This window comes from Erythrolamprus reginae, chromosome 4 (assembly GCF_031021105.1).
Source record: "Erythrolamprus reginae isolate rEryReg1 chromosome 4, rEryReg1.hap1, whole genome shotgun sequence".
Taxonomy (NCBI): Eukaryota; Metazoa; Chordata; class Lepidosauria; order Squamata; family Dipsadidae; genus Erythrolamprus; species Erythrolamprus reginae.
The window spans coordinates 102,434,429-102,459,034 of record NC_091953.1 but is presented as its reverse complement, the minus strand read 5'-3'; the positions used below and the strand labels follow the sequence as shown (position 1 = coordinate 102,459,034).

Below are 24,606 nucleotides of genomic sequence, written 5' to 3'. Positions count from 1 at the left end.
TTAGAAAACTGTTAATACCTCCATAAAAATTAGCATATTTTCGGGGGGGGGGCAGATCTCAAAGACACTCATAAAGGTAAAAAGTATAATTGTTTAGATTTAGAATTTTGCTCTGGAAAGTAAAATTCAAGAGCAAAAACAAGAAAATAAATAAATAAATAACTCTAGACAGCGTTCTAAAATAAAAGACATATGGTCGCTGTAGGCATACATCATTGTTATTTCTTATGAATGGCAGTTTTAGATTTTAAGGTATTAAGAGTCCCTGGATGAGATTTATAACAGAAGATGCAACCATACCTGATTATAATGGGTTTCACAATACGCCAAGCCCTTCCTTTCATAGTGACGATGGCCCAGGAATGGTTTCTCACACTTGGCACACACAAAATGCTATGGGATAAAAACGCATGACCTTTAATTTTCTACAATAAATATTAAAATATCAAATTAAACTTCACCTTTTTAACAGATTCACAGGAACAAACTATAGGAAGGCTGGCCTTCCTCTTGCTTTTGTAAAAAAAACCCTCTACTATATACAATTACTGTATATATAATATTCAACCCTGGGCATATCAGATGGGTATAAAATAGATAATTAAAATATTACATTTTAATTTTGAAAGGCTACTTTCTAGGATTTCCAGAGTAAATTCCAAAATTTTAATCAATAGTTTAAAAAGCGTTCCTATATCCAACTTACACTGATTTAGTGAAGATTTCTAGAAACTTTCCATTTAGTATTTGAGTCTAGTTTAGAATAAATTTATTCAGAAGTCCTTTTTTGTGAAGACATTTAGCAGAGATTGGACAATCACCCACATGGATGCTGTAATAATAACAGAACCATAGGCCTATGCAGTGTATTTAATTAGGCCAGGATCTCCAAGAGTCTTCCATCTACTTCATAAGAAGTAAAAACACAGCAATCTGCATCTAACAATCTGGATATAATTGGCCCTCTTTCTCTTTTACTCTTTCCTGAGTCTGTTATAAACAACAGTGTGATCCAGAAATTCAGATTGATGTGATATATCGAAACAGAACCTGCTATCTGCAATCTTTTGTATAAAACTCTGTCTATGAATATATAATGTTCTCTGGGACTTGCACTTTCTCTTAACTTAATACCACAACTGAGTGTGCAATGGGAAATTAAATAATAATTTTATAATACCAGAAAAGTTATTTTTAAAATACTAACAGGTGATAAAAGCATATGTACTTGAAACCAGTCACTCAGATTTCAACTACATGAAAATTAATTCTACAGTGGTACCTCAAGATACGAACCCCTCGTCTTACGAACAACTCGTGATACGAACCCGGGGTTCAGAAAATTTTTGCCTCTTCTTACGAACTTTTTTCGAGTTACGAACCGGCGTTCGGAGACTGCTGGGAAGCCGCGCGGCTGTTTTAAAAGGTGACAGCTGGGCGGCGGGGCTTCCCAGAAGCCTCCCGAACGCCGGTTCGTAACTCAAAAAACGTTCGTAAGAAGAGGCAAAATTTTTCTGAACCCCGGGTTCGGTTCGGGAGGTTGCTGGGAAGCCCCCCAGGCCGGCTGTGACCTTTTAAAACAGCCGTGCGGCTTCCCAGCTGTCTCCCCAAACCAAACGCGGAAGTTTGGCTTTGGTGTTCGGCTTCGGGAGACAGCTGGGAAGCCGCACGGCTGTTTTAAAAGGTCACAGCCGGCCTGGGGGGCTTCCCAGCACCCCCCGAACCCCGAACTTTTGCCGAACTTTCGGGTTCGGGGGGGTGCTGGGAAGCTCCCCAGGCCGGCTGTGACCTTTTAAAACAGCCGCGCCGCTTCCCAGCTGTCTCCCGAAGCCGAACGCGGAAGTTCGGCTTTGGCGTTCGGCTTCGGGAGACAGCTGGGAAGCCGTTAGGCTGTTTTAAAAGGTCACAGCCGAGCTGGGGGGCTTCCCAGCAGCCCCCCGAACCCCGAACTTTTGCCAAACTTCCGGGTTCGGGGTTCGGGAGGTTGCTGGGAAGCCCCCAGGCCGGCTGTGACCTTTTAAAACAGCCGCGCGGCTTCCCAGCAGTCGCCGAACGCCGTTTTTTTGCAGGTTTTTTTTTGGTTGCACGGATTAATTGACTTTACATTGTTTCCTATGGGAAACAATGTTTCGTCTTACGAACCTTTCGACTTACGAACCTCCTCCTTGCACCAATTAAGTTCGTATCATGAGGTATTACTGTATTTCTTTCTTTGTGTTAGAATCACCTTCAAATTATAAATATATAATATTCAACTCCGGGCATATCAGATGGGTATAAAATAGATAATTAAAACATAGCACATGTAAAAATATGTAATATAAGTAGGATTTAAACTAAATTATATTACTTCAGTATTGGGCCATGCCAAAAACATTTTTTCTGACTATCATGAATTCCACTAAACAGCACAGGAAAAAATTCCGATAATACTCGCACTAATTTTTTGTTATCAGAATATTCTTTCTTTTTTCTGTCAGTTCAGGAAATCCAACATTTCCATTCTTACAATAGAAAAGTTTATGGATTAGATCATTACAAAGGTTCCTCACTATAAAATGAAATAAGGTTTATTAAATGTTTTGAAGACTCTTCTTGAATTTTCCAGGTTGAATACACGCATAAATACACTAACAGAGAAGCAAAAAGCTTACTTCGACATGCCACTGCTTGCCCATAGCATTTACTACTCGGCCCTCGATTGGCCTCCTGCATGCCCCACAGATGGGTACCCCCATTTTATCATGGCAAGGCAAGCAATACAGCTCCCCCTTCAGTTCTCGAGCTTCTGCAGTCAGTTCCTTTCTGTTCACAAATCAAAGAAAGAATATAAAGTTGTGGTAATTGAAATATTGTCACTTAAAATGTGGCTGGACATTGCGCCGGAAGTGGAGTGAGAACACGGAGACAAAGATGGATTTAAAACTGGGTCACTTTATTGAATTAAATATAACTTTAATTAATTAATTAATTAATTAATTAATTAATTAATTAATTAATTAATTAATTAATTAATTAATTAAGCAAATAACTGGGACCTGCAGAGGTCACTAAAACTTTGGTGCGGAAATGATATCATAAAACCTTCCTTGGCAACTATGGGCGTAGCTCCTTGCTGATCCAGGTGAAGGGGACCATGCCCTCACCTGGATCCTAGTTATGCCACGCATATGGGGAGGCTCGCCGTCCAATCCCTGACTGGGAATTGGATGGGGTGAGACCCAGGGGCACCCCCTCCCCAATCGCTCAGGCTGGTGATGACATCATGAGCTCTTGGAGAAAGTCTGCCTCTCATCTCCAAAGATACCAACACTTAAATGTTAAACTTTCTTTCATAATAAATTTCCATTACCCGCAGTTGGCACAGTTGAAGTGATCAGGGTGGTAAGGGTCATTCTTGAAGATAAGTGGCTGTTCCTCAATTATGGCGTGGCACTTTTGGCAAATATATTTGCCAAGACCTCTTGCTTTCTCCCGGTTATGGCAAGGACGACAGAGATGTCTAAGAGAAATCAAGGAACAAACATATTGGAAAAAAATGTTTATCTTGAATTTTTATTTCAATCTTGTAATCAGAAAATTAACAACTTCCTGTAGGGAAAAATTATATCCTTTCCTTATAAGAAAAGATGAGGCCAGCTGAGCACATTAAAATGTCTATTGTTTTGAATAAACGATGTCAAAGGCCACATTGATTTTGATTTTGACATAATTATGTAAATGTGATTTATCTATTTAAGAACGTTTATATGGCTGCCCAATTTGTTCTTGGTGACCCTGAGTGGCTTAGAAGGATAAAATCCCGATACAAAAACAATACAAAAAACAATAATTACCCACCCCACTGGCAACAACAATCAAATGGGAGATTTGATGGGCTCTGTATCATTCTCAAGGCCTTTGGCAGAACCTTATTTTTAGGGCCTTGCAAAATAGTGTCAAAGTGGTAGGCAATCTTATCTTTGTAAGGATGATGTTCCATAAAGATGGGGCCATGATGGAGAAGGCCCTTTGTTCTTGGTTCCATTCTGTTCCCCACCCCCGGGGAAAAGTAAACATTTTGCGCCCCTCAACTCTCCACCGTGACCGTAAATAATATCGCAGTCCACCCCACCCAACCTGTCACCCCCAAATTGCATCCCACCACGAGATGTGCATCCTACATGACACTTGTACTGGTACCTCCATCACATTCCTCAGTGTTGAGACCATGGTAACCTGTTCTATAAGAAAACATCTTGCGAGTTTGAGAAGTTTGATTGAACTTGTGAAATGTTTTCTTTTAGAACGGGTTGCCCTGGACACAATACCGAGGAATGCAATGGAGGTACCGGTACAAGTGTCAGATAAGACACATGTCCTCTGCGGCAAAAACCCCCATGTTCACAGGGTCATGTGCCCCCTGGCATTGCTCCGTGCCCTCCCAGGGGGGGCTCTTCCCACTATTTGACAAGCACTGCATTAGATAGACCTCCTTAGGAAAGGAAACTCATTCCCTGTCTCCCTGCTCTGGTGGGCCAGGTAGATCTAATTAGGAAAAGCCGATCCTTCAAATAACCTGGACCCAATCCATGTAAGACTTTGAAGATGGCAAGTATCACCTTGAATTGAACTGGAAGGAAATTGGTGGCCAATGCAGGTCCTGCCAAAGAGGTGACACATGCGCAAATCTAGGCTTGCACAAAACCATGCAGTCCACCACATTTTGAACCAATTGAAGCTTCCAAATATATCAAAGGGCGTCCTCCTCGATTCACAGCTTACATTAGAGAACCACCTTTCAGCTGTGCTGAGGGGGGTGTTTGCCCAGGTTCGCCTGGTGCATCAGTTGCGGCCCTATTTGGACCGGGAGTCACTGCTCACAGTCACTCATGCCGTCATCACCTCGAGGTTCGATTACTATAACGCTCTCTACTTGGGGCTACCTTTGAAAAGTGTTCGGAAACTTCAGATTATGTAGAATGCAGCTGCGAGAGCAATCATGGGCTTCCCTAGGTATGCCCATGTTACACCAACACTCCGCAGTCTGCATTGGTTGCTGATCAGTTGCCGGTCACAATTCAAAGTGTTGGTTATGACCTATAAAGCCCTTCATGGCATCAGACCAGAATACCTCCGGGACCGCCTTCTGCCGCACGAATCCCAGCGACCAGTTAGGTCCCACAGAGTTGGCCTTCTCCGGATCCTGTCGACTAAACAACGTTGTCTGGTGGGACCCAGGGGAAGAGCCTTCTCTGTGGCAGCCCCAATCCTCTGGAACCAACTCCCCCCTACCCTCCTTGCCTTTCATAAACTCCTCAAAACCCATCTCTGCTGTCAGCCATGGGGGAATTGAGACATCTCCCCCAGACCTATATAGTTTATGCATGGTATGTTTGTGTGTATGTCTTGCTTTTTAAATAAGGGGTTTTTAGATATTTTAAATATTAGATTTGTTATACGTTGTTTTTATTATTGCTGTAAGCCGCCCCGAGTCTATGGAGAGGGACAGCATTCAAATCAAATCAAATCAAATCAAATCAATCAATAAATAGTTATGAATATTCACTGTGCTCAGATTTATAATCTGTATCCTGCTGTGAGCCGCCCCGAGTCTGCGGAGAGGGGCGGCATACAAATCTAAATAATAAATAAATAATAAATAAATAAATCAAGAGAGGAGCAGTAACACTGACCTGCCAGCATTCTTCACAAATCCAATGTCTGCCAGCACCTGTTGGCAGATATCACAACAGAAGCATTCTGGATGCCAGCTATTGTTCATAGCTTTAATAACTCGACCGATAATAAACTCCCCTAAAATTCAACAGGAGATATTAAAACAATTTATTGTAATATTACATTAAATATTAAAAAATAATAGTTTATTAAATTATGGGAGATTATAACTGGAAGATTATGAGAGCTTAATAAAGAAGTAAAACATTACTGCCCTCTTACTGTCACTATCCACTTTCATAGCTTATAACTGTATTTATATAAATGCTGTCTAACAGACTAACAGAGTTGGAAAGGATTTTGGGAGGTCTTCAAGTCCAACCCTCCTCCTCATGCAGGGGACCCTGTCCTGTAACATTTCAGACAAATGGATGTCCAATCTCTTCTTGGCAAATATAAACTGCCATTTAATTTTGATGCTATTTATATCCTGCCAATATCAGATATAAATCAAAAGAAATTAATATAACTGTCGCATTACATATTGCTAGAAATTTTGGGAATTACATCACGTTTAGATAGTAAATATGGCACTTTGGATTTACTCTATTAATATAATTTGATTTATTTATTATTTATTAGATTAGAGTCTACGGAGAGGGGCGGCATACAAATCCAATAAATTATTATTATTATTATTAGATTTGTATGCCGCCCCTCTCCGAGAACTCGGAGAGGCTCCCAACAATCAATACAGTCTACAAATCCAATGTTAAAAAGCAGAACAATTAAGAAACCCTTATTAAGAACAATCACACAACTCGAGAAAGGAACTTTAGAAAGGAATTGGCATGTCAAAGTATTTTGCAATGTGGTTTTTCAATGGCTCATATTAAATACCAACTTTCATTGAATGGGAAGATGCCAGCAAGATGGGTGACTGACAGCAAGATGGTAAGAATAGAAAATTAAAAATAACTGAGCCTCAATCCTTAAGATAAAAATCAATCCAACGTCAGAGCTATGATTCTCAGATGTCTCATTAACTGCATGCTCCTTCTATCAGGAAGCTATTTCTCATTATGTACTGTAGCTTTGATATGTAATATTCTTTACTCATTTTGGCTGGGGGTGAGGCACTCCTTAATAGAAATAAATTGTTTCATTCCTCCTTTTACAGGCCACTGAATCCAACATTATCTTGGGTCTCGCATGAATGAGCAAAACAACAAGAATCTTGGGGCTCCTTAAAGAATAGCCTATTTTTATGGTGTAATTCTTTGTAGGTCAAAATCTATCAGATACAGAGAGTATTTTTTTAAAAATAATTTTTTATTACAATACAAAGATTAAAAAGAGCAGGCATATAGTGTTGTACATAATGTATCATTTCACAGTATAATTATTATTTGTATAGTTGTACTTAAATTCTAAAATACCGTATACAGAGCTGCCCCTGGTTCCCCCTCCCTCCCCGATGCACTGTTAGCCTAACAGTTCTATTTTTCCCTTTTGATATCAACATACAGTTTATGGCATCAGCGGTTGTCACACATTTGTTCTATCATACAATTAATCTAAAGTCAGATTGGTTTGATCTTAATTTTGTGTCTCGGAATGATTTTAAGAACATCTAGTTTACTTACTACCATTATTTTTTTTTTCTTTTCTCGTCTCGACCTCCGAGCCTGCCTGACTTTCGTGCCTGCCTGCCTTTGACCTTTGTGTGATGATTTTTCCCCGCTTTGAAACTAAACCAAAGCAAAGTGTGTTTCACTTTGTGAAAGAAGAAGGACTGTGAATTGCCTCACAGCTGCAAGCTAAGTATCACAGAACTGATAAGGGACTTGTACAAATTACCAGTTTGTTTGGAGACGAACAACTCGAGATACGAACCCGGGGTTCAGAAAAAAATTGCCTCTTCTTACAAACTTTTTTCATGTTACGAACGGCAAACCCGAACTTCCGGGTTCGGAGTTCGGGAGGTTGCTGGGAAGCCTCCCAGCCCGGCTGTCACCTTTTAAAACAGCCGGGCGGCTTCCCAGCAGCTTCCCGAAGCCGAACGCCAAACCCGAACTTCCGCGTTCGGCGTTCGGAGGCTGCTGGGAAGCTGCGCGGCTGTTTTAAAAGATGACAGCCGGGCTGGGGGGCTTCCCAGCAACCTGCCGAACCCCAAACCTGGAAGTTCGGCAAAAGTTCGGGGTTCGGGAGGTTGCTGGGAAGCCCCCCAGCCCGGCTGTGACCTTTTAAAACAGCCGGGCGGCTTCCCAGCAGCTTCCCGAAGCCGAACGCCAAACCCGAACTTCCGCGTTCGGCGTTCGGAGGCTGCTGGGAAGCCGCGCGGCTGTTTTAAAAGATGACAGCCGGGCTGGGGGGCTTCCCAGCAACCTGCCGAACCCCGAACCTGGAAGTTCGGCAAAAGTTCGGGGTTCAGGAGGTTGCTGGGAAGCCCCCCAGCCCGGCTGTGACCTTTTAAAACAGCCGGGCGGCTTCCCAGCAGCTTCCCGAAGCCGAACGCTAAACCCGAACTTCCGGGTTCGGGGTTCGGGAGGTTGCTGGGAAGCCTCCGAGCCCGGCTGTCACCTTTTAAAACAGCCGCGCGGCTTTCCAGCAGCCTCCGAACGCCGAATGCGGAAGTTCGGGTTTGGCGTTCGGCTTCAGGAAGCTGCTGGGAAGCCGCCCGGCTGTTTTAAAAGGTCACAGCCGGGCTGGGGGGCTTCCCAGCAACCTCCCGAACCCCGAACTTTTGCCGAACTTCCGGGTTCGGGAGGTTGCTGGGAAGCCTCCCAGCCCGGCTGTCACCTTTTAAAACAGCCGCGCGGCTTCCCAGCTGTCTCCCGAAGCCAAACTTCCGCGTTCGGCGTTCGGAGGCTGCTGGGAAGCCCCACCGCCCAGCTGTCACCTTTTAAAACAGCCTGGGGGCTTCTCGGCGGCCTCCCAAACGCCGAACCCGGAAGTTCGGGTTTGGCGTTCGGCGTTCGGGAGGTCGCTGAGAAGCCCCCAGGCTGTTTTAAAAGGTGACAGCCGGGCGGCAGCGTTTTTTTGCGGGGGGGTTTTTTGGGTTGCACGGATTAATTGACTTTACATTGTTTCCTATGGGAAACAATGTTTCGTCTTATGAACCTTTCGTCTTACGAACCTCCCCCTGGAACCAATTAGGTTCGTAAGACGAGGTATGACTGTATTCTCTTTTCAAAGCTGACAGAGGGATTGACTTGGGCATGAATGCTGCTGCAATGGATCCCAACAAACAGAATCAAAATGTGTGCTTTTGATCTTTATCCTCAATTTGAGCGACTTTATCAAGAAGCGTATATATATAGTATATGTACGTGCAAAACACAAAGTGCCTGCAGGCATCATCGGTAAACCCTAGTAATTCCTAATTTGTTTGTCTCATAATATTACTGAAAGCAATTCTGATTTTTTCTCTCTTTTATTTTATATATTACAGCAGGAATTTGCATTCTCATGGAAGCAACATGTCTGCACTTGATAAACAAACTATTATCTCACTCTAATTAAATTATGTGCCTTGTGCTCTTGCTGAAGGGCAGACCAAGGGAAAATAGCAACACCCTCTTCATGTCAAAAAGGTACAAGCTTGGGTTTAAACATTACTGTGTTCTAAAAAAACCTTCAGCTTAATTTCATGGCATGAAAATGTACCCACAGAAGACTTTCAGGCAAGATATTCTAGATTTTATTACAGAACAAACGTTTCTGTGTCAACTGATTGTGAGTTTGGAAAAGTGTTTAATATGACTGTTCTTGGATAAATATAACATGGCATATGGTCAAATTCTGAGAAAAGCCCTTCCTGTTGTGGTTAGCTCTGGCCCAGTCGCAGGCCTGTTTTGCTCCCAGTGGAATCTGCTGACAAAGGCTCCTCTGACCAAGAAGACATGAGTGACAGGGAGGAGGAGAGTGTGGCAGACAGCTCAGAAGGAGATCAATTATCTAGCTCCTCCTTGGATTCAGAACAAGAGTTAATGATACAGCCATGCATGCGGAGAGCGATGCATAGGCAGCAACAACTGAAAGATTATTATCAAAGAAAATGAGGCCACCTGTGGTTGGGTGGGGCTGTGGTAATTAGTGAGGCTGCTATAAATAGCAGCCTGTGGGTTTGGCCATTGTGGAGGATTATCTGATCATTGTGTTTCGTGCCTGCCTGACTTTCGTGCCTGCCTGACTTTCGTGCCTGCCTGCCTTTGACCTTTGTGTGATGATTTTTCCCCGCTTTGAAACTAAACCAAAGCAAAGTGTGTTTCACTTTGTGAAAGAAGGAGGACTGTGAATTGCCTCACAGCTGCAAGCTAAGTATCACAGAACTGATAAGGGACTTGTACAAATTACCAGTTTGTTTGGAGACGAGTGCTCTTTGCTATACAAAAAGAGTGCTTAGTTTATTTGAATTTTCGGTATAAAGAACATTGTTTTGAATTTTCAAACGTGTGTGTGTCTGAAATTTGTATCTGTGAATTTTCGGGAGGATTCTACCAGAGAGCTCAACAGAACACTTCCCAACCAAGATTTTCATATATTTTCGATTTAAATTGTTTGCAGATTCATGGTGGAATTACAAAGCCTGAAGTCTAATAGTTGAAGACAACAGGAAACATTTTTAATAGACATACACTTTTTAAAAAAAATAATTATTCAGATTTCTTTTTAAAATAATATATACTTTCTCTCTCTCTTCTTGTAAAAGGATATCAGACCTTTAAAAAAATATATTGTTCTGAAACTCACCACACTGATGGCAGCAAGGGGCAAAAAGCATCTGAAAATCATGTTCACAGTACTTCCTTCCTTCAAACTGAAAACAGATAAAGAGGCCAGGTTATCGGAAGATGTTAGTATGCTTCTGCATATACTATGGCTATAGCTTTGAACTGCCAGGCTTTCTAATAAGAGAAATTCCAAAATGATTTTATATTTGATCAAGCTACACTTATATAGTATGCATGTAAATAAAGAATGAATTATGCTTCTGATGATATGATCTACATCTGGGCGCAAATCAAGAGTTATCAGATGTTCATATCATGAACATCTGTTTTAGCCTTCAATGCAGGAAACATATTTTGTTAGCCATATATTTCTTCCGTCCTTTACGTTTCCTGAAGGGCAGCTCCAGACAAATAGTTTTGGAAAGATGAAAATGTCTGTGTCAGATCTTTTTTTGCCCAAGAGAACATCACCTTCTTTCTGAATTATGTGATAATGTACTAGAATAAACAGAGTTACATTCAAGCAGATGCGAAATAAACAAGACATTCCCATGGCATCATCATGATATTAGACAGCCTGATATTATGGATAATCTTAATATATAAATATGTATGTTTGTTTAATAGAGTTCTATCCCATTATTACTCCAGGAACTCTGCTTCTCTTATCTTAAATCTGTTCAATGGAAGTTGTAACTCTTACATAGAAGCATTAATTGCAAAGAATACTTCTAAATTAATAAATTAATGAGAATTCTGCTGAAGAGAATATTTAGCAGTATTAACCTGAGCAATTTAGTGCAATTGAACGGGTCCAAAGACGGGCTATAAGAATGGTGGAAGGTCTTAAGCATAAAACATATCAGGAAAGACTTCATGAACTCAATCTGTATAGTCTGGAGGACAGAAGGGAAAGGGGGGATATGATCGGAACATTTAAATATATCAAAGGGTTAAATAAGGTCCAGGAGGGAAGTGTTTTTAATAGGAAAGTGAACACAAGAACAAGGGAACACAATCTGAAGTTAGTTGGGGAAAGATCAAAAGCAACATGAGAAAATATTATTTTACTGAAAGAGTAGTAGATCCTTGGAACAAACTTCCAGCAGACGTGGTAGATAAATCCACAGTAACTGAATTTAAACATGCCTGGGATAAACATATATCCATCCTAAGATAAAATACAGGAAATAGTATAATGGCAGACTAGATGGACCATGAGGTCTTTTTCTGCCGTCAGACTTCTATGTTTCTATGTTTACTAACAAACCTGAGCAATTTAATGCATGTTTACTAACAAACATGAAAGTGTACAGTAAATTTGAAAGTCTACAGACATAGAGCAGAAGTTGAAAGCTTGAGGGGATGTTTCAGCAAACTAAATACTGTATCTTAAATATAGGTGAAAAAAATAGTGGCAGGAGTAGAACTCAGTCTCCTGGTTTCTAGGCCATCATCTCAACCACTATACCAAAAAACTGTCACAGAAAAAACCCCACCACAGCTAAATTGGCGAACATAGACTGTATGTTGCATTTGATTCTGAGCTTTTCTTCCTAGCAAAAAAGTTTATCTGAAGTGCAGTTTATTTAAATACCGGTAGTTTATGATGTTTTTGATGAGTAACTATACCAGAGCACACTGTAGATATTCAGATGTAAGATTTAATCCAAATGGCCTATATATGCTCTTATTTACAGTGCTTTAGGATGGCATATGTTCCAGTTCTAATCCAGCTTTAGGCATTAGTTATTTGAATGACTTTGGGCCAATCACTCTCATTCAGCCCAATTCACCTCACAGGTCAATTGTTTTTGTGGGGAAAGTAGGATGAAAAAAGAGTATTAGATTTGTTCACTGTTTTGAATTATTTATAAAAATAATAAAGGCAGAATACAAACAAATCTAAAAAAAATACAATGTGTAAGGAAGGAGAAAGATAAAGTACTATTTGCATTACTAGCATTAAATGGCCAGACTATTTTGCAAGAATTAAAAAAGGTCAATATAGTTCAAATACCATATGTTAATTCAGATAAATATATGCATTTTTTCAGTCTTTTACAGCAAAAAGGAGTTTCTAAACAGACTCTTTATGCCTGAATTTCCTGGAATGTCTACTTTCATTTTATTGATCTATAAAAAATTAAAAGACTATTATAAATACCTATTTTTCCAATGAAGTTTGCTTGACACATGTCCAGGCTCTGAACACTAGAGATTTCTAAGGAAAAATCATATCTCAAGTTGCTGTAAAAGAGCTGTATATATCTAGAACTTTTACCAAGTCTGGATATTCCCTAAACTAACACAATAAAACAAATCTTGCTAGGATTGTATTATAGGTCTTTCAAACTAACTAATCAATTTTAAGGTATTGGAGCTAATAATAATAATACTACACATTCTTAGTTTGAGCCAAAAGAAAGTAAACTATTTTTTAAAAAATATGTTTATTGGTTATAAACATTAAAAACAGGGTACAGAAAAATAAAGGGAATATATATAATGTACATTCTAGCAATTATAGTTTACTTATATAGCATGCGTGATTGGGGAAGGAGAGGGAAAGAAAGGGAAAGGGATTTAGATAGAAGGGGAAAAAATACAAGAGGAGGACGAATAGAAAAATAGAGCAAGACAAGAGCAGTAAAAAGAGTTTGGGGGGCCAGCGTTAGAGCTGGGGCTCCTATGTTTTGCGGCCTGTGGTTTAAGCATATAGGTGGTATAGATTTTCCTGAAGTTTTATCCATATGTATTTGACGTAGTTGCTAGTGCCATCATTTATCAGTGATTTATAAATTTATTCATTCAGTTTCTTTGTAGTTCAAAATTTGTGTCGATCGATGTTTACATTTTATCGTTTCAATTTGGTATTATGATTCATGTCGTTGTTTACTGGTTTTACACGTTGTTTTAGTTGGAGAAGAAAGTAAACTATTAAATAGGTTTCAAGACCCTTGAAGGTTAAACCTTTGTGCATACTGTGGAGAAATCCTCCAGGCAATGCCGGAGAAAACTATACAACCTTTGGAAGAGATTGCAAACTCTGGATTAAACAAGGAATCCTATCTAGGCCAGGAAGTTCATTGGTTAAACCAAAACCAAACCATTATTTTTTGCAGCCTGCTTAAAAGTTCACATTATGAACAACAGTGCTGCTCCATTGTGATGGCAGAGATATTATACTGGCTATGTATATAAACTGGCTTTCATCTGTCTCAGCTGGTTGGGTACGATCATTTTGTACTAGTTCAGGAAACAGTATTTCTTCTTTAGGAAGCTATCCTGACCAAGGGAAGCAGAAATATTTTGACTGTTGCAAAAATTTCCATCAGGGCTATATTTTAAATCCGGTCATCTCTATGATTCACCACAAGTGTCTTCGAACTATCAGTAGCTTGTAGGAAGCATCTGAATATGTTTTCAGGTTGTAACACAATACCCCAAGCAACCAGACCAGGTGAAAAACAAGAAATGCAATCTATTTGAAAACAATCTCCTGTATTAAAAAAATTGCATAGCTACATAGCTAGATAGTTAATACAGTGATACCTCGTCATACAAACTTTTCGAGATACAAACCCGGGGTTTAACATTTTTTTGCCTCTTCTTATAAACTATTTTCACCTTACAAACCCACCACCACCGCTGGGATGCCCCGCCTCAGGACTTCCGTTGCCAGCAAAGCACCCGTTTTTGCACTGCTGGGATTCCCCTGAGGCTCCCCTCCATGGGAAACCCCACCTCCAGACTTCCGTGTTTTTGTGATGCTGCAGGGGAATCCCAGCAGTGCAAAAATGGGCACTTTGCTGGCAGCGGAAGTCCAGAGGTGGGGTTTCCCAGCAAGGGGAGCCTCAGTAAAATCACAGCATCACAAAAACACAGAGGTCCGGAGGTGGGGTTTCGAGGACTCCAGTGTTTTTGCGATGCTGCGATTTCACTGATGCTCCCTTCACTGGGAAACCCCACCCTCCAGACTTCTGTTGCCAGCAAAGCGCTTATTTTTGCGATGCTGGGAATCCCCTGCTGGGATTCCCCTGCAGCATTGCAAAAACACAGAAGTCCGGAGGTGGGGTTTCCCATGGAGGGCAGCCTCAGGGGAATCCCAGCAGCGCAAAAACGGGCGCTTCGGCTGGCAAAAGGTGTGAATTTTGGGCTTGTACACATTAATTGCTTTTCCATTGTTTCGTCTTACAAACTTTTCACCTTAAGAACCTCGTCCCAGAACCAATTCAGTTTGTAAGACAAGGTATCACTGTAGTTGTTTTACTTTAATCTTCTATTCTAGATTGTGATTTTCCTATGAAGCAGGGCTATCATAAATATCCCTAGCCAGTGTAGCTGACCTGCCATTCATTAAATCTCATGATAATGATAAATGTAAGAGGTAACTTTTTTTCTGCCTGGCATAGTTCAAGGAACTTCCTTGTTTGTATGGTACAAACTTAGATTCCTTTATCACTCTGGATTTTTTGAGAGGGAATAAACCACTTAGCTGTGGTGACTCCCTCATGCTGCCTCCCACACACCCAGTGCGAGATTGCATCGTGGAACATCTGGGCACATAAAGGCAAAAGGGGGCTCTTCGCCCTGGCCGAATCAACTCGGCTTCAGCCAAACCGAGGAGTCACCAGAGTGAAGGAAAGGCGCCAGCTACAAAGCGAGTGAGAGGAGAGAGGAGACCTTCAGCATGGGAAGGAAGAGGAAGCAGGTAGCAGCAGCCGCCTTTCAGTCAAAGGAGCAGGAGGTTGCCCTTCTCGCTTGCCTGGGTTTCTCTCTCTGGCGCAAGGTATAGGAGGCAGCCTCGCGCTAGGTGTATGGGGGGCGTGTGCTCCTCCTCGCCACCTCAGAGTCCCTCTTTTCTTTTTTTAAGCCTTAAAGTTTTGAATTTTTTCTATTCCCTTCACTTCATCTTCTTCCTTCGTCAGCGACTGTCCTCCTCCTCCTCTTCTTCCTCCTCCTCCCACCCAAATTCCAAGCTTTTATTTCTTTCCTAATGGGTTTGCACACATTATTTGCTTTTACATTGATGCCTATGGGAAAAATTGCTTCTACTTAATAACGTTTCTACTTGAGAACCTGGTCACAGAACGAATGCACTGTGCTTGCAAGGCAACATAGATCACTGAACTCTTCCGGATTTCAAAAGTGTCATTTTCTCTATTGGAAACAAAATTTTGGAACAAGGATTAATTTCTAAAGGCAGAAGCAACGAGTGAAAGGAACTGACCTCATAAAAAAGTCCCTCGGGGAATTGCTGGAAGCACTGGGCACACACAAAGCACTGTTCGTGGTACAGCTCCCCATTGCTGTTCACAATCTTTTCTGAAGGTGCAAAGCTTCCTCGGCAGCGTTCACACATGGCATTGGCAAGAGCATTGGCCATGTTGCTGTAACAAAAGACAACTGCATGAGAACCTAACTTGGATGATCATGTGTTAGTGACAAGAGGCAACTTATTCAAGACTATGTTGGAAATGCAGGGAAAAACCGGGTACATACTACCACATCTGGTGGACATGTGAAACCACCCAAAAATATTGGTATAAAATCAAAACTATGCTAGAACAAATTACTTCCCAGACCATCCATGCAAAACCCGAACTATTTTTATTAGGAATCATAAGACAAAACCTTAGTAAAGAAAACAGATATATTATAATTCACATTATTACAGCCGCAAGGATTCTATATGCACAATTCTGGAAACAGGAAAAAAACCCAACCGTTTTATCCCTTTTGATTAAAATAATGGAATGTGCAGAAATGTCCAAGCTAACAATGGAATTGCAAAACAAGGATGAGACAGATTTCTATAAAGCATGGGACAAATGGTACCATTGGTTAAAAAAAAGAAATAAACTTAAAAATTATTCATCAAGAAAAATATCCAACAAAAACAACTTGTAAAACTAGCAATCTACGTCACAAATCATAACATCAAACTGAAACGACAAATTGTAAACATCGATTGATACGAACTTTAAATTACAAAGAAACTGAATGAACAAACCCTTAAACCATTGATACATGTTGGCACTAACAATTACATCAAAAACATATAGATAAAAACTTTAGGGAAATTTACACCACCTATGTACTTAAAACAAAGGCTGCAAAGCATGAAAACTCCAGCTTTAACGCTGGCCCTATACACTTTTCTTACTACTCCTCTTTTGCTCCAACTTCATATCCCCCTTCCCTTTATATCTCTTTCCCTTCTTCCCCAACCCCCCCTTTTCTGTTTTCTTCATCCCTACCTACGTGTACTATATAAGAAAATTATAAATGTTAGAATGTACATTATATATATTCCCTCTGCCTTTCTGCACCCTGTTTTTAATGTATATATTCAATAAAACTTAAAAAAAAAAGACTTGCCTTGGCAATAAGCAAGGCAAGTCTTTTCAATGATTTTATTAAGAAAAGTCAATCATTTGCAGTATGCTGGCCCTACCCTCAAAACCAGTGGGGAAGCCCCCTTTTCCATTAGCACTAGTTCCTACTTGAGAAATCAGACGTTGGTAGCAGACTAAGCAGCTGAAAGAGAAAAGTAGTCAAAGGAAAGCTCAGTTCACATAAGAAATCCTTTGTAGTGTTTTATAGCATTCTCTAAGCAATTTAGAGTCCTCATATTGACCCCAACAATCTGGGTGCTCATGTTATGAAGCAGTAACCATACCAAAAGGTGTGCATGGCCTAGAGATCTCACATTTCTTTCCTTCTGTGTCTTCCCTCAGTGGCATGGGGTAGTCACAGAAGGGTATTCACTGATTATGGTAGTTTATTTATTTATTTATCAGATTTGTATGCCTCCCCTCTCCGCAGACTCGGGGCGGCTCACAGCAATAATAATACAATGTAAACAAATCTAATATTTAAGTTAATTTAAAACCCCAATTTAGAAACCAATCATACATACTAGCATACCATGCATAAATTTTATAAGCCTAGGGGAAGGGGAAGTATCAATTCCCCCATGCCTGATGACAGAGGTGGGTTTTAAGGAGCTTACGAAAGGCTAGCAGGGTGGGGGCAACTCTGATATCTGGGGGGAGTTGGTTCCAAAGGGTCGGGGCCGCCACAGAGAAGGCTCTTCCCCTGGGTCCCGCCAAACGACATTGTTTAGTTGACGGAACCCAGAGAAGGCCCACTCTGTGGGACCTAACTGGTCGCTGGGATTCGTGCGGCAGAAGGCGGTCCCGGAGATATTCTGGTCCGGTGCCATGAAGGGCTTTATAGGTCATAACCAACACTTTGAATTGTGACCGGAAACTGATCGGCAACCAATGCAGACTGCGGAGTGTTGGTGTGACATGGGCGTATTTAGGAAAGCCCATGATAGCTCTCGCAGCTGCATTCTGCACGATCTGAAGTTTCGAAACACTTTTCAAAGGTAGCCCCATGTAGAGAGCATTACAGTAGTCGAGCCTCGAGGTGATGAATGTATGATAAAACAGGTCTGGGCACATAAAGGCAAATACTCTGTCCAAATGATGCATCAGTGTTGTTTGCTGTGTGACATTTATTTATTTGTTCGTTCGTTCGTTCGTTCATTCATTCATTCAATCAAATTTCTACACCACCCTTCTCCAAAGGACTCAGGGAATCTTACAGGATAAAATCAATACAAAAATTATAAATCCCAACCATAAAACTCACATCCTAAAACCCCCACTTTTAAACACATTCATCCTAACTCATCCCCGTCACAATCGTCCTATCGGCTGGAGCAGAATGTTAATGCTCAACAGTCCCAGGCTTGCCGGCAAAGGTGTGTTTTAAAAACTTTTCAAAAGGCCAGAAGGGTGGGGACAGTATGAATCTCCAGAGAGAGTTGGTTCCAAAGAACCAGAACTGCCACAGAGAAAGCCCTTCCTGTAGGCCCGGCCAGGCGACATTGCTTGGCTGACCGGACCTGGAGAAGGCCGACTCTGTGGGATCTAACTGGTTGCTGGGATACGTGAGGCAGGAGACGGTGCAGTGGTACCTCTACTTACAAACTTAATTTGTTCAGTGACCAGATTCTTAAGTAGAAAAGTTTGTAAGAAGAAGCAATTTTTTCCATAGGAATCAATGTAAAAGCAAATAATAGTGCGATTGGGGAAACCACAGGGAGGGGGGAGGCCCTGTTTCATCCCAGAAGATTCCTAGAGAGGCCCCAGGGAGGCTTCTCCCTGCCTTTTCCAGCCCTGTCTCCTCCCAGGAGATTCCTAGAGAGGTCCCACGGAGGCTTCTCCCTGCCTTTGCCGGTTACAGTTTCGGAGGCTCGGGTTTGTAAGTGGAAAATGGTTCTTGAGAAGAGGCAAAAAAATCTTGAACACCCAGTTTTTATCTAGAAAAGTTCGTAAGTAGAGGTGTTCTTAGGTAGAACTAATATGTAGGTAACTCCAATATGTAGCTCACACCTTTGTCAGTGTGTAAGATGCAGGAACAAATTAAAAAATCATACACAAGGGTATTTTGTCAGCATATCCAATTGATATGTATCCTTTGTCCATATTATGTAGCTTTTTCCAGCATATTTTTATGAATTACATAAAGAAATTCAAATTCTCGCATCTCGGTGTATGTATCATAAGCATTGTCAACTGACCAAACCATTGAAAATTGTCACACATGAAATAATTTGAAACTCCCCTAAATCTATGCAACATAAATATCTGATCTTACATTTAAAAAAAAAGATTCCCCCCCCCCCTCACATCCCTGTGTGATGACCATACAAGCTATTCTTAACATTTTAGAAGTATAATCTAGTCACTTTCCACTCACTGCAAACACTAATACATAATTTCGGAACTACCAAGCATTCTAACGTTATCTTAACATAGATTAGAATCCATAATAAAACACTTTGCTTCTAACTACAGAACAACTTGCCCTGCTTGCAATGAGGCTCTATGCTTAAAACAGTTTGTAATATAAGAAACTGCAAGCCTCACATTTGGCATTAAGTGAAGTAACTGCAGTATTACTGTACAGGATTGAGACAGCTGCAGAATAGCTTATTTTCAGATGCCACTGAATTTTGCCAGCATTTCCAAAACTATCCCTCTATAATACTCATAAAGTGGAATGCACATCGGCAGCTTCCTCTAATTTTTGCAACGTCAAATTCCTCCAAATTAAACTTTGACTGCAATATTGTTGTGAAAGTCTGAAATATACACTGTAGCTTGTGCTGTTAGATTATGACAGAGTTTTCCCCACCCCACCCTACAGATAACATTCACTACGATCAACGGAATTTATATTCTGCTATAAGTAGCCTGAGTTGCAATGTAAAACAACAATCCTATATATACTTCCCTGGGAACAGTCCAACATTTCAAAGTAGTTATGTATAAGATTTTTCTGCCAGGATTTAATGTGGTATATATTTACTAGGTAATGAGCTACATGAAAGTATATTTTCTCTTTGTATAAAGAATTAGGATTCACAGCTGGTCTGTACACTAGTTAGTCTAAATAAGGAATTTTCAATGGAATTTAGAAAACACACTTTCATTGCAGACAAGTATTTCATGCTCCAAATGAAATAGACTATTGCCACTTCATATTTGTAATGCACCCAAAGAGAACATCAGGAGTCTGATAAAGATGTTAATTCTGGAACCAGAAACAAAAGCACATTACACAATACAGTACACACAATACGCAGATTAATTAATTTACAAAACCTCCACAACATCTTATTACTGGGTCATGCTAAAGGACTCAGTCACATGAACATCAAACAAGACTATGGTTGAAGAAACATGAGTAGCCCAGGTCCCAGATCAACTGAGAAGGTAAACTTACAATTTTGCATAGAAGTCACATATTTCTTTGTATATTTTTACGTCACTATGCCTGCGCTGCAACTTTGACACGGCTCTTTCGCCCTCGTTCTCATAGTTATCACGCGCAGTTTGAGGAATGTTGGATATTTCTTCATTCTCTGGAATTGCACAGGACTCTCCTCTGCTTTGGAACTCCATTCTGAATTTGCAACTATTTGAAAAACAACTGGAGCTCTGAAGAAACAACTGGAGCTCTGAAGAAACCACTGAAGGTAGGAATAAGCAGAGAAACAATCCCCGAGAACTGGATCTCGAGCTGTGTGCGGTTTGAAGAGCTCCAAGTTCAGCTACGGAACAGTTTGAATGTCACTGTGAGGTTAGGGATGTCAGAGGAACCAAGCAGCAAATTCCATTGGAAGGTAGTAAGAGCAAGTTACACAGACCAGATGATCTTTTCTACTTACTGCTATTAGCAAGAGTTTGACTAAGGCAATGCTATTAGAGAAAATGTAAGCCTGGGCATGCTAGTTGTCACTGACTGTTTAATGTGGAAAAACTTACTCCAGTATCCTGGCATGCCTTTATATTTATATCAAGGCTGTTAACGCCTTTGCAAAGATTAGAAGGAAATACGGTTAGGAAAGCCACATTCAGGAAAATTGGCTTAACTCTTTGCAAATTCTCCATCTCCCATTGACTAGAGCAGTGATTTTCAACCTTTTTTGAGCCGTGGCACATTTTTTACATTTACAAAGTCCTGGGGCACACTATCAACCAAAATGACACAAAATGACACCCTAAGACACTCTCCTTTCTTTTTCCATCCCTATCTCCTCCCCACCCTTGTGTGTGTGTGTGTGTATACACACTCTTGAACAATTTTCAAAAACAGGTGAGGGCTGGGAGTTTTTTTCCTCTCTTATTCTTTGGGTGCTTTTTATCATATGCTTTAAATCAAGAGTCACTTCTCTCTTTTTTGTTTCTCTCACTTTCCTCTCATTCTGTCTCAATCATCTTCTCATTTCTCTTTTTTCCTCCCCTTTTTGCTCATTTCTTTCTCTCTCTCTCTCTCCCTTCCTCTCCTTTTCACTCTCTCTCTCTCTTGCTTTCTTTCTCTCTCTTGCTTTCTTTCTCTCTCTTGCTTTCTTTCTCACTCTTGCTTTCTCTTTCTCTCTTTTCTTTCTCTCTTTCTCTCTCTCTTGCTTTCTTTCTCTCTTGCTTTCTTTCTCACTCTTGCTTTCTCTTTCTCTCTTTTCTTTCTCTCTTTCTCTCTCTCTTGCTTTCTCTCTCTCTCTCTCTCTTTCTCACTTTCTCTCTCAGCAAAAAGTTGCAAGACCAGAACCTGAGCTTCCTTCTTCGCGGCACACCTGACCATGTCTCGCGGCACACTAGTGTGCCACGGCACACTGGTTGAAAAACACTGGACTAGAGAACACATGAATCTAAGATTGAGTAGTTTGCATCTTTTCTGCTTTAACAACTTAGCAACACTGGGCAATTAAGATGCATGAACACAGTATCTCCATAGAATTCCTTTTTATATGAAAGAAGCATTTTCATGACAATAACAATAAGAACAACACCACTATGGTACTTTTCCTAAGAAACTCTTTTGCAAGTCAGAAGATTTTAAAAACCCACCATCAGCAATACCATTACCGGCATCATAGAATCCTCCTAAGATTATCCAATAAATTTCTGTGTTAATAAACTTTTAGATGAGGTTTGAAGCAGACATTTCCTATTGATGGTATCTTTTAACATGGGTCACCAGGCCATGCTAAGTTTCTGTAGGAATGGTTTTGTTTACTATAATATACGTATCTGTGGGAAGATATTTGAGTTGGGAATGCTTCAACAGGAACAGCATGTTTTTGGAAGGAAGTGTTTATAGCAGACTTAACTGCAGGCATGATTATACGGAAACTCATCTCAGATTATATGGAAACTCATAAAAAGATACAGATGGGAGCATAAAGGAGGTACAGATAGAGGAACTGAGTAAAAAGGAATAACCAGGATAAAAAATAGTTTAAGGAGTATGATTATGAGTATGTGAAACCAGAACATCCAAATATTCCCTGATTTTTTTTATTATCACAGAAGTCTCTACAGATCCATAAAGCCCGAGTATTATATATCAGCTTGATTGTTTACATACCAATTACTGTAGGACTTGAAATTCATGAATACAGATAGTCCAGAAGGAGTTGGGTGGCTTATAAATCAATTAAATTAAATTAGTCCTCGAGTGACGATGGCAATTGGGACCGGAATTTGCTTTTGCAGAGAGATGCCATCATAAAGTGCAACTACAGCCTGTTAATTGAATCCCATGGTTCTTAGGTGACCAATTTTCTACCAGTTTTTCACAACCAGAAGAATCCGACAGGAAATTGCCAGGTAGAGGGGGGGCACGAGGCAAATGGCAGGAGGGGCTGCAGGGGGCATGCAGTGAATGTGTGGGGGCTGCTCAAAGGTGTGAGGGAGATGCACAAGGATCAAGGAGGGTGCTTAGGTGGGGGAGACTTATCCTAGTGGTTTTCAGCCTTCCTTGCTAGCAAGACTATGTTTCATCTTTCAACTACGCTTCAGCTGTCATAAGTAATGGGGAAGGAGGGGTTTGGGGATTTGGGAGGGGAAGCTTTCCGCAGGGGCTCTAGTAAGTTTCGTTTCTTCTGGTGAAGGCCAGGGGAGTTTCGTTTCTCCGGAGAAGAGGTGATAAGGAGGTCCGTTAGTGACGTGCATTCCAAAAGCATGGCATGACAATGAAGATGCATACACCTGATAAATATGGACAATGGGGACTGGTTGTTTTCCAAAGGGGGGCAAGTGAGATACTTTGATATGAGCAACTATCATGCCTTTTTACTCAGACTTTGCTCTGCTTCTGATGCATTTACTTCTGATTTAGTAAAGTTTACTTTTCAAGTTCAAAATGGACTCTGAGTGTTACTTTTCTTAAATACTGAATGGAGCCATCCTGACAATGGCAGCCACAGCATCACTTGCATCGTCGGGGTGGAACTGGAAAGCTAAGAGTCATCTGCATACTGATGATACCTCAACCCATGGATGATCCCATCCAGAATTCTCAACTCAATGACTTGGAGGCTACCAGAATGTAGATGAGGACAATAGGTTCAGTCCCACCAAATAGAGTTGCTCCTGATACAGAAAACAACCAATTTGTTCCCAGACCAGGAGATTATGAGTTCTGGTCTCCAATTAGGCATGAAAGCCAATTGGGTCAGTCAGTCTCTTTCAGCTTGGCCACCTCACGGGCTTCATGTAGATATTAAAAAGGAGAGGAGAGAAAACTGAACCTTGTGGCGCCGAACAAGATAGTGGCTGGCACAGGAACTCTCATTTAGACCTTAATAGACTTCTCTATTAACATTAATGGGGATCAGCCTCTGAAAAAACAGCTGAACCGGTGCCCAATCCCTGTCCTGTAGTTGCACCACCTCCATCCTGCTCTTGCCAAAGATCCTCAACAAGTATGACCAATGTCGTTTCTACCTGAATCCTGACTGGAAGGGGTCCAGATAATCCGTTTCATCCAGGACCTTCTAAAGTTGCCAGACCACTACCTTCCCTAAGAAGTTATTCCCTGCTTTGGGTCCTTCAAAGCAGCCAATTTCCATGTTCCTGTTAGGCATTGCTGCCAGTTGATTGGGCACAGAGGTCAGAGAAAAGTGGAAAAAATGATGAAGGATACACTCATGTGATCGCATGATCTCAGCCAATCATGGCAACCCAGCAGCACAGTGATGCTGAAGCAGCCACAACTTTGTCAAGTTTCAATTCCATGGGACCCGGATTTTGTGTTCATTCTATAGGTCAGCCTTGATTCAAAAACTGTTGTCCTATGATGTACTTTTTGCCCAACTAAAGGTTATAAACAATCCATTTTAATAGTATATTGATTGCTGATATTTTAGTAGGGCCTTATAATATTTTTATCCATTATATGTCCATGTTCTGAATTCCCCCAAAAGGCAATTTGCCTTAAAAACTCCCATTTTTAACAGAATAGCCTCAGAAAACAGTTTACCTCTTTCAGTGCTAATCTGTTTGTTGAATAAACATGTCTTTCCCTTAAGGAAGAGAACTTGCAGCCTCTAGGTAGATTTTAAGTAGCATCATTCTCATGTATGCTTTATATATATATTGGCTTTTCTTCTTGAATTTGAGTAATATTTGCTATCACTTAATGCAGTGCTACCCAAACCTGGATAATAACCTCAAATTGGGTAACAGTGGTTTTCCTTTGGGTATTGACACATGAATCCACTAACCAATCATATGAGGACATTTAAATTAATTTAAACTGTTTAACCTACATTGGGTAAAAAGGATTTTCTGTCAAAGCAGCTTTCGGCAATGAAAGAAAGCTTAGCAAATACTGATTTAATGGGTGT

General features: G+C 40.8%; 1 protein-coding gene across 5 annotated transcripts in view; it reads right to left on the bottom strand.

Annotated features, from left to right (window-relative positions):
* LIMS1 (LIM zinc finger domain containing 1) overlaps positions 1-24,606 on the bottom strand; it is a 118,214-nt gene that overhangs the window by 13,433 nt on the left and 80,175 nt on the right. For 3 of the 5 annotated variants that reach the window (XM_070751084.1, XM_070751082.1, XM_070751081.1), the window contains exons 2-7: positions 15,628-15,787; positions 10,414-10,480; positions 5,676-5,796; positions 3,353-3,502; positions 2,655-2,805; positions 301-393 (exon numbers count right to left, since the gene is read on the bottom strand). In XM_070751084.1, the coding sequence (XP_070607185.1) occupies positions 301-393; positions 2,655-2,805; positions 3,353-3,502; positions 5,676-5,796; positions 10,414-10,480; positions 15,628-15,787 (742 nt within the window). Of the gene's footprint in view, positions 1-300; positions 394-2,654; positions 2,806-3,352; positions 3,503-5,675; positions 5,797-10,413; positions 10,481-15,627; positions 15,788-20,201; positions 20,436-24,606 lie in introns of those variants that run through there. The other 2 variants (XM_070751085.1, XM_070751080.1) reach the window with 2 other exon arrangements.